This window comes from Protopterus annectens, chromosome 3.part0, assembly GCF_019279795.1.
Source record: "Protopterus annectens isolate FY-2018-M chromosome 3.part0, PAN1.0, whole genome shotgun sequence".
NCBI classification, from domain to species: Eukaryota; Metazoa; Chordata; order Ceratodontiformes; family Protopteridae; genus Protopterus; species Protopterus annectens.
Genome location: NC_056731.1, coordinates 904,431,609 through 904,448,870, shown reverse-complemented (window position 1 = coordinate 904,448,870; position 17,262 = coordinate 904,431,609). Strand labels below are relative to the sequence as shown.

The 17,262-nt window shown below is 39.6% G+C and overlaps 2 protein-coding genes across 2 annotated transcripts in view; one reads left to right on the top strand and one right to left on the bottom strand.

Moving 5' to 3' along the window:
- SPIDR (scaffold protein involved in DNA repair) overlaps positions 1–10,798 on the top strand; it is a 1,727,376-nt gene extending 1,716,578 nt beyond the window's left edge. The window contains exon 12 of the mRNA XM_044065230.1: positions 10,225–10,798. Within this exon, the coding sequence (XP_043921165.1) occupies positions 10,225–10,341 (117 nt within the window). The 3' untranslated portion in view covers positions 10,342–10,798. The remainder of the gene's footprint in view (positions 1–10,224) is intronic.
- Positions 10,799–15,319: 4,521 nt separating this feature from the next.
- CEBPD (CCAAT enhancer binding protein delta) lies at positions 15,320–16,852 on the bottom strand. Its single transcript, XM_044065229.1, has one exon. The coding sequence runs from the start codon at positions 16,568–16,570 to the stop codon at positions 15,683–15,685; it is 888 nt and encodes a 295-aa protein (XP_043921164.1). The 5' UTR covers positions 16,571–16,852; the 3' UTR covers positions 15,320–15,682.
- Positions 16,853–17,262: the final 410 nt, after the last annotated feature.

Sequence of the window (17,262 nt, the reverse complement as noted above, 5' to 3'; positions counted from 1 at the left end):
TGAGCATTGTGTGGTTAAGTGACTTGCTCAAGGTCGCACAGTAGGCAAATTATGGCTGATGGAATCAAACCCTGTTCTACAGGAACAGCCCATAGCCTTAAACTTCAACACCAACTGCTAGACGTATCATTGTTTGACTATCAGCTGGAGTTCTGTTTCCAACTTTGGAGTTCTGTAGGAAGAAAGAAAGTAAAGTTATTAGAAAGCCGGCAAAGAAATACTACCAGGGGATTGATGGCAAAACTTTTGGAAGGAGGCTAAAGGTGCTGAGTCTTTCCTTCTCTGAGGACAGGGGAGGGGAAGGGACAGTATCTCAGTCTATAAACAGTAAAGTGGAAATGCGAACGAGCTGAGCTAAAAACAGAATGCATATGGTAGACAGGAGGAGTCATAATCTACAAATTGAAGAGAGATTTTACAACTTGCCTTTAAAAAGGTAGTTCTCAACAAAGAGGATAAGTGACAGTTGGAATAGGCTTCCGGAAAGGGTGGTGATAATCTGGATTCCTGACACCTTCACAGATGCTTGGGATGAGTGGAGAAAAGTGGAGGGACAACTGCAGTAGTTGTGCAGGCTTGATAATGTTTCATTCCTCTTCTGCTTGCTCATATGTATACAGCAGTGTCAAATGTTGTGGTTTGACCCATCATACTCATTAAAAGAATATTTAAATTTATATTGTCATTCAGAACTACACCACAGTGTAGCTGAACGAAATTGTGATGCTTTGTTCCCTGTGCAAAAACATACATACAGAGAAGAATAAGAAAATAACATAAAATTAAATAAAATAATAACATAATGACCAGACACACTTTACATATAAATAGAATTGAGTAACAACATGTGCATGACATTACTATAACAAGAACTAAGCAGCGTATGGAATGGTCAGCATGAATATTGTACAGTGTGTTTTATATTGCACTTCATATATACACATCAGTTAGTTATTGCACGTGAAAAGGTTAATATATATAGTGCAACAAAGCCTGGATATGTTAGAATCTGTACAGTCAGATAAATAGCACAACTATGTGGTAGGAGGGGAAGAATGCATTGACAGTCTCCTAGCTCATTTTTCACAAACGTTCAGTAGTCTGATGGAGGGAGGAAAAAACTGTTGTTAAGTCTACAAAATCCTAAAGTGCTTACTTCTGTATCTCCTACCTGAGGAGAGGCAGGAGAACATACTGTTTGTAGGATGTGAAGGATCATTGGATATCTTCCTGGCTGTACTGATGCAGCATGATTCATGTAGGTCTTACAGAGATGCAAGAGAGGAACCAATGATTTTCTCTGCTGCCCTTACAACTTGCCTAAGAGCCTTATGATCAGAGATGTTGCATCCCCCATACCAGACAGTGATGTTATTGGTAAGGACGCTTTTGATGGTACTCTTGTAAAAAGTTTGGATTGTCTTCGATAGTTTTGCCTTCTTCAGTTTCTTTAGAATGTGCAAGCATTGCTGAGCTTTTTTGACTGTGTAAGATACATGGACTGACCAGGACAGGTCCTCAGTGATATATACTCCCAGCACATCAGTTAACATTAACTCCACCTAGAGCTTGGTTCTGCAGTTTAGCTCTTGGATGGGAGTACACTGGAGAATCTGTATATTCTTCCTGTGTCCAGGTAGGTTTTTTATGGGGGTCTGTGTTATTTGTCCTCCATCTGATAACGTTAAGAGGTGAATTAGAGGACTTCTTAAAGTGTGTGTGTGTGTGTGTGCGCGTGTGTGTGTGTTCGAGTGCTCGTCCGTCTATTCCAGAGTCTGGGGAGTCTCTGGGTCAGGAACCTGTCCCTCCAGCATGTTTTGTTTATTGTGATGACAAGGTTTAGATCCCTGGAGCGTGTGGCTCTGAGGGATTGGGATTTCTTTAAGTGTAGCATGTCCAACAGCTCAGGGTTTGATGGCCTTGTATGTTAAGCAGAAATCGCCTTGGGGTAGACAATATGCGACAGAGTATAGCTGGAGTTTTTTAAGGCAGTCAGCATAGAGCATCAGCTGTAGGTCTGTGATTCTTTTAGTGAGGTATTTCTGTGGCCTTTCCAGTTGTTGCAGATGTCTTGAGAGGTACATACCAAATGGGGCGTTGTATTTTATAATGGGTCTAATTAAGATTAAGATTACATTAACATTAATAACATTAAGAACATAGTTCTGACTGTAGTCTGTCCTGGTACATGCAAACCATGAAAGTAAAAATCTTTTATTAAAAATGAAACAATCCATGAGTCTTAAAAATGCCTAAGCCTTCTCACAGTGTAGCTGCTTTATCTCAGTAAACCTGTTGCATTGTATTCCTCAATAAGTAACCGATTGCTAAAGAGAAAAAAAACTCTATGGTCAATTACCAACAGCATATTTACAGTCCTTTGTGTAAGCAAAACAAGATGAGTCAGCATTGTGCTTGTCTTATCACTGGTTTGTGGTTATAAAGTTCACTACATCTGTCTCAGTACTTTCTGTTTCTCAAAGCATCTGAAAGCATATTCTCTGTTGAGAACATCTCCTTTCATAACTTTTTTGTGCTGTATTATGTTTCAGCAGGAGCCGAAACCCTGCAGATGTTTTGATACTGTGATTAGTGTGGCCACCCAAAAATTGTTCTCCTTTTTTGTACTGGTTATTTGTTGGGGGTATCCTTTTGCTGTTCACAGCACTGTGCCTACCAGAGCTCTATGCTTTTCTGTCCAGTGGAATACATAAATATATATAATAGAGAATTTGAGGTACGAAAATTAAGCCCTTTTTTACATAAATGTTTCTCAAAACTGTACTAGCAGGAAATAGGAACTAACAGACAATACAAATAAAAATATGACAAGTCAGGAAGCATAAATAGAGTTAAGAATTAGAAGAACAGTAGAGTTGCACATCAATGATGTCCTTTCACAAATGAATAAATACTTTCACTGCAAATATGACCAGAGGAGCTACAGAGCCATAGAGAATCCTATTAACAAAGGCCATACTGTAATTTTATAGATTTTTATTCTGGCTTAAAAGTTTCCATACCTCTCAGCTGTCCCTGATTTTATCTGTGACTGTCTTAATCCCTCCTAAAACTGATGACTTTTGGAAAAAAAGTGGAGAATTACGTAGTAAATAATGACAATAATTAGACTTATAAACTACTTTTACTTCAGAAAAGGATATCAATTCACATTTTCTTATTCTGGCAATGTCTCTACTTAACAGTACAAATATTTTAAAAGTCTCCCTGATTGTCCCTGATTATTTTTGGATTTGTCCCTGACTTGTGGAGAGCTATGCTTAAATAGTGATATTTCTAGTATCTCAGAATTACAGGATGTGATTACCAGCATTTTTTTCCTCTCTGGCTCACGGTTTACAGTCGTAATATTTATAACATTTGATACATAGGAAAAACAACTTCCACTGACGTGTTTTATCTAGTAATGATTTGTTTTCCTTTTCCTTGCCCTTACTCCTGTGTAATTAGACGTTATTTTACTGTGTAAGTATTAAAACATTACTACTTGCCTTGACATGTCTTTGTTTGTACAGAGGCTTGTCTGAAAGACTGGAACTTTTAAATCAGTACTCTGTCCTGTACATATATGGATTTTGGCTTTCATTAGGACTGACGATAAATCCATTGTTTTGTAACATTGCCCAGCTGTCTTTATAGATTGTTAATAAAAACGGCTTTGAACTGAGTCCTTATGAACAATTAAACAGGTAACTCAGTGCACTGTTGTTTACCACAGGGTGGTTTAAGTCAACCTCCCCTAACTCAGCAAGGATTTGATACAATGTCAGGGTTCATAGCCCATTAGTAAGAGGGGCAGCTATTTTTCCTTTATTATATTTTATTTCAGATAATCAAAACAGGGGAAGTTACCATCACAAAGAGACCAGCCACCAGTGGAGTCCCTCAGAAATCTGTGCTAAGACCTCTCCTGTTTGGCATCTAGTTTTCTGAAGTAAAAGCCAATACCAGAGGGCTCTGGATGACTAAACTTGCAGAAGACTAGAAGGTAGGAGCAGTCATTGAATCCCCCAATGGCTTACCCATCCTGCAAGAAGGTTTGTTCCAAATAAATAACTGGGGCCAAGATCATGGACTGAAGCTAAATGCCAAACAAATGCATGCATGTATCCTTTGGTAATTCATCTACCCTAGAAACTACCAAATTGACAATATGACTCTAAGAGTTAACCCACCTTTTTGGAATTTGGGAACTTTTGTCGACAGTGTCCTAACTTTTGACCAACGTGTCAACTGTTGTAAGAAAGTCCTTCTATATTGCAACAACAGATAGCCTTCATTTAAGCTTGAAGCTGTGGAGTTTCCCTACAACAAGAGTATCCCCTCACTGAGTGTCCAGTTACTCCAGAAATGTAAAAGAATCAGATTCAAGCATTGGATGTGCTGCATATGGCACACACTGCTGGGTTTAGGAGTATATTCGAGCATTAAAATCCCTGCCAACTGGATCTCTAATTGCCACAATGTTCTCTATCTCAAGACTCCAGCTGCTTGCAAAAAGAAAGTAAAACTAATTTAAGATGCTCTTGTTAGTGTCTTACATTCTTTTTAGTGCATTCTTTGGGATATGGTAAGGCTAACAGCCCTGAGAAGTATATTAAAAAAGAGCTATACTAAGAAGGTTAAAATGCAATTTTCATATTAACTTTTCAGCAGTACCAATGCCCCTTTTATTTTTCAAGTATTTTAAGTTTATTGTTCAATTTTTGGAAAATAGAAAGCAACCATATAAAAATTATACAAAGTCAACCAAAAACAGCTGCTCTTTCAAGTAAAATCATTCAGTGAATAAAAAGACATTTACAAAAAATAACTCCAGGGACAGATCCCTTTGATTAAAATGGTATCCACTTTTCCATTAACCCACAAGTTAAAATAAAAGACCATCACCCCACTGACCTATTGCAAGCATACCCAGTGTTAAAAGGAAACAGTTATAACAAATGTTTCATAATGCCCAAGAATGGTATCTGTAAGATCTAGGGAGAGCATTTAATTACCTTCTCATTTAACTTACTGTAGACATCACCAAGGTATTCACTTCTTGGGTGGTCTTATTCACTTTTCTGTGTAGGGAGATCAGACTTCTTTCAGTGATGTGTGATAGCCTTTTTAAAAGCTAGTATCTACATGATTGTCACTGTTGAAGTGACATCCCAACCCCATATGTAAAAATGGGAAAAAGGAGATGTGGATGGATGGGGAGCACCATTGCTACTAAAAACAAGGAAGGAGCAACCACCACTTGATTTTGCCATAAAAGTATTATAAAAGTTTTGAATTGTATTCCCAGAATAAGTGCAGTAAAGTTCCCAGTGAATTTCTTGAACAACAGGCAGGATCTACAGTCAGAAGCATGTGAATTCATTTAGAAGGCATACAGAAGTATTCAAACAGACATTTGCAACCAAAAATTGTGAATTTGCTAGATTTGTTTGTATATCTGGTTGCAGTATCAAATTACTTCAAACCATTGGATATTTATATCTGGAGATCCTTTTCCCATGTCATTCTATGCTTACTTTCAATACCTGTCATCTGTATCAAAATGTTGTATATAATACTAATCGCTTTCTTGGAAGAACGACTTTCTTCCCTGGAATAGATTAACTATTTTACCCGTAAAGGTGAGTCAAGCAGCTTCACTGTACATACAGTAGTTTCAGAGTGCCAAACACCCTGGTCCAGTTCTTCAAGTGTATCTTGTAAGTCAGTATCTACCTTAAAAATCTGAGAAAAAGAATCCCAGTCAATCACTGTCCCCTCTTTTAACAGCTGTTCTCAATGTGTAAGCCTTCAACAATGTAGAAGGAATATATCATTTCTTAACAGAGTAGAGCCCTCAGATCCTGTATAAACGATATGGCATCAGCTTTTTAATCCAAGCTTTTGTTCCATCCCCTCCATATAATTTCCACAAGGACCCAAACATTGGGGAATTTTGCTTGCATGTGACTGATGTTATTTTTTCTTACACAAATATATAACACTTGCATTGCCCTGTCAGGAAAAAGAAAAATGTCTAAATTGCCTAGTAATCAACATCAAGGCCCCATGCAACCTTGCGAGATTAGCTCTCGTGTTGTAGCTTTAAAAATCAAAAGCTCTAAGTCTTCCTGAAACAACTGTTTCCATTAAAAAGAGGAACAGCCTAGTCATTTCCAAACGAGGGATATAATTGATTCTAATAGCCCTTTCCCTGAAAGCACTCTTTTTAACTTGAGAATCTTCCCAAGTTTTGTATTTCATAAAAATTATTTGCAAATCTTCATGCTAGCTAAATAAGGTTGGCTGCATAAAGCAAGAGTTTAACTCGTTCAAGTAGCAGCAGGTGTGTGGGAGGGATGGCAGAGACTGACGAAAACTATTTTGCTCATCCTGGGGGGGTGGAGGATGGCTGCAATAATAGCAGTAAACCTCTAGGTGGGCTCTGCACTGCAGGTGGTATGCCACTTGGTCTGGAGATTGTACATCTGCCTAGGTGAGCACGCACCTCCTAAAAGCAGCAACCATGGAGCTTGCAAAGCTGCATTGGGTTGGAGGGGGGTTAAAGCACCCTCTCTGGCAGCAATATGATGTTGTACCAGTATCATCAGACTCCTTACTGGGATGTGGGTCAGGTTGAGTCCAGGGATACTAAGAGTCCTGTAGACCTGGTGAGCAAGGAGAGGAGCTGGTGGCAGCTGATGAACAGCTGTGGGCAACGGAGAGAAAAAAAAACAGAGATCAACCTATATGATTGCACTCTTACTGGATTTTTGTCCTACTCAGGTATAACAGATATAATGGTTTTCATCCATGATGGAAGAGAAACCAGAACATAGTAAGCTAAAGCTGTACAGTTGCCAATAAACTTATAAACATATCCTGTCCTTGCTTATATACTTCAATGAATAGGCCATTAGGCTCTGATGTTTTCCACACCTTCAAATCCTTCAGTATATGATCAGTCACTGTTACAGTAACCTCAGCTGTTAATCCCTAGGTCTTTTACTGTAACAGTCTATAATGCCTCATTTCTGAGATATGTTCTTGTGGGACCTTCTCCAGATCCTCCTCTTGAAAGACCATAGCATATTATTTATGTAATAAGCAAAGGCAACTTTGGTATTCTTTAGATTATCTACCATTAACACTCTCTGAATGTTCCACACCTAAGAAAGGATCCTTCCTATCAGCGGCTTGCTACTGCAGCCTAAGAACCAAGTATTTCTGATTTAAGGGTCACTCTAAAGGTCCCTTAAATTTAACACTTGCTTAACATAATCAGCACTGTATTTCAGTGACTTAACTATTTTTCCCCAAGTCTCTTGAATCCGTTGCTGAAGATCTAGTTGTCGGAACTGCTCTAGATTTAAGAACAACATGTTCTGTTGATGTCTAAACTAAGTTGCAGGGACAATTCTGTATTATAACCCTTTAGACTTTGCACAAGACATTTTTTAAACTCATCCCCTAATCTAAGTATAGGTCTGTCCTCCTTTGGGAACATGGTCTACCCCAGACAATCATAATAAAAAGTTTCAATATGCACTTTAAATTGGACACCTTTGCACCAATATATAAATTCAACCTTTGGAGGGACTGAACCAGAGTGAGGTCAGTATGAAATCTAAGTAACAGAGCTGTGTGACAAGCTAATAAAACAAGGTGAATATCTAAACTGACTATAAAGTACCCACATTCTATAATAACAAAATCTTATTCGTGAAAGAAAAAAAAGAAAATCTGTAAGAAAAGCAAGTAGAACTTTTTTTTCAGAGAAAGAGGGTCACAATGAATGGTTTATATTTGACTAGGGATGGGATTACAAGCAGAGAGGTCCAACTGGAGGGATATGTTAGTGAGGACAACCTCTACAAAGCTGACATAGCTGGTGAGCAGGTGGACAGTTTTCTGAAATGTATTGCTATTCATGTTGGCAGTATACCTTTGCCAATTGATGTGTGGATAGTTGAAGTTACCTGTAACAGCGGTATTTAGTTTGATATTAACTGCTTCCACTCACACTTCTCAGTTGTCCCTAACTTTGGCTCCAAAATTTGCTCCAGATCCCATCCTAAAACTGGAAAATACGTTTGAAAAAGAAACGTCCTTTTTCCATACAAAGGTACAAAGGTACTAAGGCCTTTCCCAGAAGATAGTGATTGCTTTTAGCACAAGAGAAAACAACAGTTGTATGTGAAGGTAGAGCTTGGGAGATTGACCATTTAATGGATGCAGTACTGGTGGTACTGCAGGCATTGCAATATACTGTAATGGTGAAGTGAGTTACAGGAAGAAGCTATTAATTTTCAAGTCTTATGTGGAGCAGTGTGCATTTCCACCCTCAGCTATGCTCAATAACTTTTAGGTAGTGACAACAATGAATAAGATTTTGGACTTAAGCAACAGAATTGAGGTTATTTTCCACCACAGCTGGGCCCTTCATCTTGAAGCAGTTTGGAACTTGACAGACATGGATGATCACTTAGTAGAGATCCAGCTTCTCTGAAATGAGAGGATTCAGTTGAAGTAGTTTGTGTACATAGTGAAGATGCCCCTTACATGCTCCTGTAGGAGAGGTACCAGGCATGGGCTAGTGGAAAGAATTGGTTCTGGAGCAATTTCAGGACACAGTGGAAAGATTATGTCTGCCAGTTTGCTTATAAATACCTAGGGATTGTATACAGCTTGCTGGATGCTCTCTTTGGAGATAAGGAAGGCTGTGTACCCTGTCTGGCTTGCTCTTTGTTTTTCACTTATTCTGTTAGGTGTCCAATAGTTTTCTCTTCTAACATGTTTGGTTACACAACCACTGGCTTCTTATCCACCCCCTAAATACTAACGCTAACTTTCATACACCTTTCCATCACCTTCTAACTTTGTGACTGACTCATATTCAGTACTATTAGACTAACCTAATACTTTTCACATTTCTGCCTTTTCCTTTTCCAGCATGGTTTTGCTTGCTGTCCTTGTTGAGATTTGTTTATCAGACCTTGGCCTTTTCAGTCATTCAAGTACTGTGATGCCCCAGCATGTTAAATGTTCTCCATGAGCAGTCACATATAGGCTACTTTTTACTGAATACATTTCTTACCATCTGCCCTGCACTACTGCGGTGGTGGTGGTGCTACGGTAGCATTGTCGCCTACGTTGTCCTGTTCGATTCTCAGCTAGAGCGTCTTCTGTGTGGAGACATGCGTGAATGGGCATACCTTTGTTGAAGGTTGTGCGTCAGAGCTGGCAACTCGGCACGTAAAAATCTACTGCTACTGCCAATCATTAGCGGACCAGAGTTCCGCTGTGGCAACCGCTAACTGGGAAAAGCCGAAAGACACAACAACTATCTGCCCTGCACTGATCTCTTGTAATCATTGCTTGCATCTTTCACATGTACTCCACATATTTGGGGCTGCACTGTAAAAAAGAACATTGTAGTAGTGTTGATTATCAATTGAAGTTAAACAAATGAATAACAAACTGTGTTTTAAATGTTGAGGATGGTACAGTGTAATGTCCTGTCATGAAGTATAGTATTAAACAAGCCCGGTGCCAGGTACCTCTGAAAGTTACTGTGCAGTAATTTAACAGCTATGTAGTTATTTTAATTTAAGGCCCAGTTATGCCTCATTCTGGTCATATGAGTCTGTTTCTTAATTTGTATTCTTTAGTACCCATTCCATTTAAGAAATCTTTTCTAACAGAGAGAGATCCTGAAAGTTTAAAAAAAATTACTAGTGGTCCATTGTCTTGGATGGATCTGTAGAACTTTGGTTTCACCGTGCCTTTTGAAAGTGTGTAGGAGTTTGTGTTAATCCATTTAATTCAAGTGAAAATGAAAAATAGTTCAGTACTAATCTGGAAAAGGAAACTGGTAAAGGGAATCACTGGAAGGACCGTTAAGTACATGAAGGAAAAAGAAGAGTAAGCATATTCACTTAACATGTTTGAGAGACATCTTACTACTGAAGCTGTCAAGGGCAGGCTTAAAGGTGAAGCCATACCTGGAGGCTTTTAAAAAGTCATCTGGCTTCTTTTTAACTAAATGATTTGTTAAAGGTTAGCATCCTGCTTCACGGGCTGACCACCTGTTACTTGAGCTATGTCATGCTGCAGGCACCTGTACTTTGACCTGTTAACTGCAGACAGTAAATGACCTACTTGAGTACGGAATGTACACTGTAGTGTTTGCTTAACTGATATGTGTCTCTGTTTCAGGGTTACGAGTTAGAGTGTGTGCTTGGAAAAGAGGTGGGGCCACTCAGCTGTTATGTTCGTTCTCTGGCCACACATCCCTCCCACAAGATTGGTCTAGATGAAATCAGGCTGAGTTGAAACATAAAGAAGCTGGAAAAGCTGCTGGAGTTTTCCATTGTCAGCATGTCTGTTCTACCATTATAACCTGGAACTTTATGGAAATGCTGCAGACTACACAAAACCTATCAAGGCAAAGTACATCAATAGTGCTGAATGTAAAAGGGACTGACATTCTTAGCACTGGTGGATTTTTTCCTGACTGTAAAGTTTGAAGTTTAAATAAAATGTATACAGAAAGCATTTTATGGAGTGTATAATTCAGAAATATCACGATTATTGCAGTCTTATGCAAATGAATTACACTGGTATTAAATGTATATTTGACAGGAAGCATCTGTAATAAAATTAATTCCTGGTCTAATATTTGTCATGTTTTGCACTTTTAACAGGTGCACTGATGTTACCTTACCCTTCTGCTGAAAGTTGAAACAAACGGTACTTGATAGGGCTTGTTACAATAAATACTTTTTTGGTAGATTTGTCTGTTTTTTGCGAGATGTTGCATCATTTCAGTTTGTAACTGTACTTAATTAACAATACTTGTAAAACGGTGGCTAATGCATCTAGTTACATATTTTTCCCCATGTTGAGAAACATACCCATCACAAAACTATCTTGTCAAAAATGCTGACTTTGAAATCGCAGGTAATGCAGTTATAGTAACAAAACCAGCAATATTGCTGCATTTCAGAACTAATTACTATTATAGTCACATTGCTTTTGTACCCTGTAGAAATCTGAATTCTGTTATTAACCTCTACAACAGTTTCTTATCACTTAAGCATGAAGAAAAACAAGGAAAGCATGCACAAGTTAGCCAAGAAAATAAATTCTCAGCTTGTGCTCCCTATGTGGAGTACACAGTTCTTCAGGTACCGTCGTGGATAGCCACTGTGGTGTCTTGGAGCCAGTACTTGCAAAAGTTCCTTTATTTGCCTTAACATTAACAGATCACCTGCACTTTGTTTAAATAATAGCATGTGTTTTATGAAAGAAGAATTTGTTTTTTGTTATGACTTAAAATATTTACTGTTCATTTTTTATGTCATGTTATTATAGGATATATCTAATACTGCAAGAAACCGAATAAAATATTGCCAAAATGATGCAGTGGCCCAATTCACACTGTTTAGAATGTCAAGGATTAGAAGAGAAGACCATTATGGTTTTGTGCACAGGACTGTGTAGCAGTGCCAACACGTCATGACCCACACAGTATTATTCAGCCAACTGTGTCTGTAAACACGTGGCTTTTAACATGCTAATTCCATCTGTCTTCTCTTTCATGAAACAATGACAAATCCTGCTGCTGGCTGGTGACCTGTTGTTCTCCTGGGCACCGTCTATTGTGTGTTTCCAAAGTCCTTATCAGCATCAGCTGTGGAGAAGGCATAAGAAACAGAAGAGTCCATGGAGTTTACTTACTCTTCTAGCTAAAGCAACAATATTTAGAAAAGTGAGGGAGATGAATTAATAATACTACTTACTATGACTTGTATGTACAGTTTTTATGTCACTTTCATCATCACAAAATGGAAAACTATAAGAATGTAGGACTGCTGAACCACAGATTATTAAACTAATAATCACAGACCAGCCCAGTGACAGAAATCAGCAGATTATGCAGATCAAAACATTTATTCTACAAGGGTCTGTGCCCCAAATCCTGCTTAATGTATACACTTCCAGATCAGAGGTCACAACAGGTCAAAAAAAGTAAAATCTCTGATCAAGGAAGCCATTGCCAAAATGGGGGTATTAGGTTCAATAAATACATCTCTGTCCTTCTGAACAAAGGTAGTGCCATAGAAGGAAATAGTGGTTAGCAATGCATCACCCTGCATGGACAGATTCAGAAAACTCCGGCTATTCTCGATCTCATATTGTCTACTAAGAGGTGATCTCTGCTTGACGTACAAAGCCATGTCTGACCCAGCTCTGTTAGAAATGCTACATCTAAAGAAATCTCAATCCTTCCACACCACATGCTTCAGAGACCTCAACCTCATTACCACAATCAACAGAACATGCTGGAGGGACAGGTTCACAACCCAGAGACTGCCCATGCTCTGGAATAGACTTCCCATGCATGTCAAGCAGAGCACCCCACTGACCCTCTTCAAGAGAAATCTTGATGAGTGGATGGGAAATAGAAAGTTCTCCACAGGGATCAGTCCAGTTGCTCTACTTGATAGAGGCACTGGGAACTAGCATCAGGCAGTATGATGCCAGGGCACTTCTATGAGCTAGGCTTGTAAAGGCTCCAGGGCCAGTAGCCTAGTACATACCTATGAATCACTTCAAACATGTTTTATATGAACCATTACCATTGTGGGAAGCTTTGGTGCTTTTTCTGGACCTGGTCATTCTAGCTATTGTGGTAGCCAGAATGCACTCACAGCATGACCACTGTTTTAGTATTGTGGCTGACATAAAAGCAACTGAGAAAAACATTAAACCTAATTATTTTATTAAAGGGGGTACCCATTTCATAATCACAGCAATGCTGACTTTGTATTATTGCCCACCCAGAGAAGGAGCCATTCTTCTTACCTATACAGGTTACATTGATCTTTTCCAAATATTAAATATACTCTTGTGTATATTAAAAACAACTGTGTAAGATGTTTTCACATCATATTTGTTTGAGTCGTGGGAAAGACCTGCATCAGCTGACATGACAAGTGACATTTATTACATTACTAGCATGATAATGTTAACATGACCACTTTTTTCAGTCACCCCATGTCATGGAGGTACTACAATGCATGTAGTGTAATTGGTATGGAACTACAGTAGGCATGGCACAATGTCATACACCTTTAACAGCTGAATTTATGGGCAAGTCACTAAATAGAAGCAGCTTCAGAAGTATTATTCTGGGTGATTTAGTCGGATTACATAATGTATCTTCTCAATGCAGCAACTTACATCGTGTCTCCTCCCCACTCCTTGCTAAATGTAATGAGTTGAAAAATGGGTCAATCTTATGGAAAAGAGCAATACTTTACACAGGGGGCGGGATGTTGTCATAATGGTTAAGAATTTACCTTATAAATAGAAAGTGCAGGGTTTGATTCTCACATGGGGTAATTGGCTAGGCTGAAAATGTCCCACAAGGGCTGTTAGCCTAGTACTAATCTAGGAATATCTATGACAGAAATGTCAGTTCACCTGTGAATCTTCTCAAGCTTACACACTATGTTATATCCTTTGTGAAGCAAAACACCCTTCTGCAACTTAATGACGTAAACATGTCCTTGCATATATTTTGACATACCCTCATTCCCTATACCTACATTCCAAAGATATGCAGTAGGCAGATTGGACACTCTAAACTGGCCATAGGTGCGAGCATGTGGTATGAAAGAACATTGGGTCTAGATGTTTGCCACTGTTGACTTGACACCTCAACCCCATGTACAAAAATCTGCCTTCACCACCACACGAACATCGCTAGTCTTTGCAGTTGTAAAAAATCTTCCATAGTTGCACCACCAAGAACTTTATGACATGCACAGGAGTCAGCTGTGCTGGTATCAACGTAAAATATAAACATGCAGCACATCTTACTAAACTGGTTACATTCTCATTGTTTTAAGTGGACATGTTGTTAATCGATGGCACACACGCACTACTGGCATCATTTTTTACTTTGTGCATTCGAAGTTCAGTGGCATACCTCTCAATCTTAAGAACAAGAAATCTGGACAAAGCCTAAACTAATGGGGTTGGGAAGCAAAGGCTCAAAGACAGGGACAACCACAAATTGAGAAAAACACCAAAATTACAATGCGAAACTTTGAATAGTTAAAAGAGGTATGATTAGTGTCACTGTATTAGCCCAAAATGTCGCTCCATACCTTATTGATGTACACCTGGCTGCGCCCAGGAGTCACAATCTAGCAGTCAAAGGAATGGATTTTTATGGCTTCTGGACTTCGGCCCAATTTATCAACCACCATTCATCATGGTACTCAGATTGCGATTTCCCTCAACCGTGTGTGTCACCATGTGTATGCACTGCAGTTAGGCTACTTTGTAGCTGCGAAAACTAAGACCCCCCCAACAATTTAGATTAGCAAGCGACATGCTGGATCCTCTCCAGTTTGTTTCACTTGATCATCTACTTGCACGCTAATGCTGCACACAGCAGTTTAAAACACCGTCTACATCTCAAGTTTCGGTTTCAGGTGGGTAAGCTTTCAGCCGACTGGGTGTAAGCTGATCTCTGTATAATGAAAGCGCTTACGGTTGCTAGTAATGAAAACCTACCTGTTTGGACTTTGGCGGCTTCGTTTCTTACACATGGAAGCAGTACAAACCACCTGCCCTTACCAGGCTGTTTTTTTGACAGTTTCTCATTGAGAAAGTACACACAACCATGTAAATACAACTACAACCTCTCATAATGTTGTTGTGTCTTTCGGCTTTTAACCTCTCATAATAAAAAGCAAATTTCTCTCATCCATTTACACTGCTGTTCATCTCTCTTCACCACATTGCACAAGAATTCCGGACAAATGCCCCAAAATCAGGGACAGAGTTTACAAGTTACTCTCTCTTGTAAAATCAGCTTTTGCATTGATGCATTTGCTGTGGGACATTACATATGAAACCCGGGCGGCTGTCATTATAGAGATACTACAGTTCTCAAGGACTTGTCCTAAAAATCATAAAGGCTATGAGGAACTTACGGAAAATCTGGACCTTCTGCAAACTTCTGGACAGTGGAGAGGTACGCTGCTGCTTTAACTTCTGTGTGGGCTGGGAACCAATACACAAATGCAACACTTGGTATAGCAGTCGTTGGCCGTTCTGGAGTTCTGTAGTACTGCCAATTTAACACCATCAAAACATAGTTTGTATTAAATTAGACTTATGTTATTATTTTTTTCTTGGACACATTGATACCCAGTTAGCTGCTCCCTCCCCCCAAAGGAAAAAAACGTACCCCAACTTTACCTGGTCGTAAAACTTGAAATAAGGAACGCAATTTAATTTCAAACAATTTTATTCTTACAAATGTCGTAAAAATGTATATAAAACGTAAACCATGCTTAAGTCTTTAAGTATGTACAATACAGTCAGGAGCAAATTTACAAATGGTACCATAGCTGCATCAATAAATGTGGGAAAACACCAATAATTTAAGAGGAATAGCTTCGCTTACTTGTGGCAAATACGAGTAACAAATGTGCTAAGAGAGATGCATATACAAATGAAAACCAGCACAATTTCACTTAATGCCACAGTTCCATTTCTTGGTAATACAGTACTTTTGGCTGCAGGTTCCTGCAAGTGTTGAGGTATTGCGTTTATGTTAAAGTCTTTTTTACACAGTCTTGGTTTCATTACCTCACCGGCAGTCAACATTTGCAAAATTTGTCGTACCCAAAAATGTCGAATTGGGGAACTGTTTAAAAAAGCTTCTCAAGTTTGCCAATTCCCTGCTAAGCTGGTCGATGCGTTTCTGCAGTTTGTCGTTCTCGGAGGTTAGTTCTACCATTTTTTGCTGCATCTCCATGTTTCGGATCTTAGCTTTGTCCCTGCTCTTGCGCACAGCTATATTATTCCTCTCCCTCCTCTGTCGGTACTCGGGGCTGGCGCGGTCAACGTGCTTTTTTGTCTTTTCCTTGCTGTGGCTGCTGGACCTGTTGGATGAGCAAGGGCTAGGTTCTGGGGAGGATGGAGGAGTAGGCTGACCAGTTGACAAGTTCATGGTGGTCTGTGCGCATGCTGCAATCTGAGAGGGGAGAGAAGAAGACAGGTCGCTGTCACTCCAGTCAGGTTCTTGTTTTAATGCTACATTAGCTAACTTCAACCGATGCTCTGTAATAGAACTCTGTAACACAGGTAGTCCGTTATAGTCTTTCTGGTGGCTGACGGAAGCGCCACCAGTAGAATGGAGGTTCTCATACTCCACCTTTTCGGGTTTTTGGCTGTTATTAAACAAGTCCGCAAAAAGTTCATCATTGCACAGCTCCAAGTTGGGGACAGAGGCCATTGAGTCTATATATGCACTGAAGTCTATAGCACTCTCATCTTCATAGATTGCAGGAGCAGCACTCAGCTCAAGTAGGGTGCTGCCCTCCTCACAATTGACTCCCCGGGTTGTCTTGCAGGCCGTTGCCAGATTACCACCACCACTGCCTTTACTTTCGTAAAAGTTAACTGGCTCCCCTGGCCAACTCATAAAGTAAGGTGGTGAGACGCAGCGGGAACCCAGGCTGTAATTCCCACTCATGAAAGCGGTTTTAGCGAGGGTGATAAAACAGGGGTGCAGACGTGAACTTCAGTCACCTGTCCACAGAGTTTAATCTCCTGCAACTTTTCTTGTCTTTTTATCGTACTTTTTTATGGCTATCAAGTGCAGTTCCCAATTTCGCCGCAGAAGAAACGTGCTGAATGTGTTCTGAGGAGTTTCTGCAATGAAGGTTGAATCAGGCGCTCGTAAGCAGGTACTACTTTGAGCCGTGCAGTTTTATACCTTCATGGAACTTTGTAGAACTCTGTTACTAATCGATACTCTCAACTCGGTTATATGGAGAAAAAAACGTCCGCCCATCAACTGTATGCAAATAAGGTGCCTCCCTCTTTTGGTCATCCGAGACTTTGTGGAAAAAGGGAGGAGCATCGAGCCGGGGCAGCTGCATACTCTATCCATTCAGACTCTGTTTTTAGCTGTAGTCTAACTACTCGCGCATTGGACGGTTAAAGCTGGGGTGTGAATAAATCTGGTGGGGCTGGGGGATTATTCAGGAGGTATCTAGTGTTTGAGTTGACAGTCCGCACTTAAAGTTGTAGCGTATTGTAGGTGAATTTACTGGAATGGTAACAAATTCCCTTTACTATGGCAAGCATAGGACCATGATAAAATATGCAACTTCAGATTATTTTTTAGAGCATAATACATGAAGATTAGGAGGAGGTGGGGGC

What these genes read in the sequence shown, in the direction of transcription:
- CEBPD (XM_044065229.1), bottom strand. Translation starts at nt 16,570, where the DNA reads ATGAGTGGGAATTACAGCCTGGGTTCCCGCTGCGTCTCACCACCTTAC.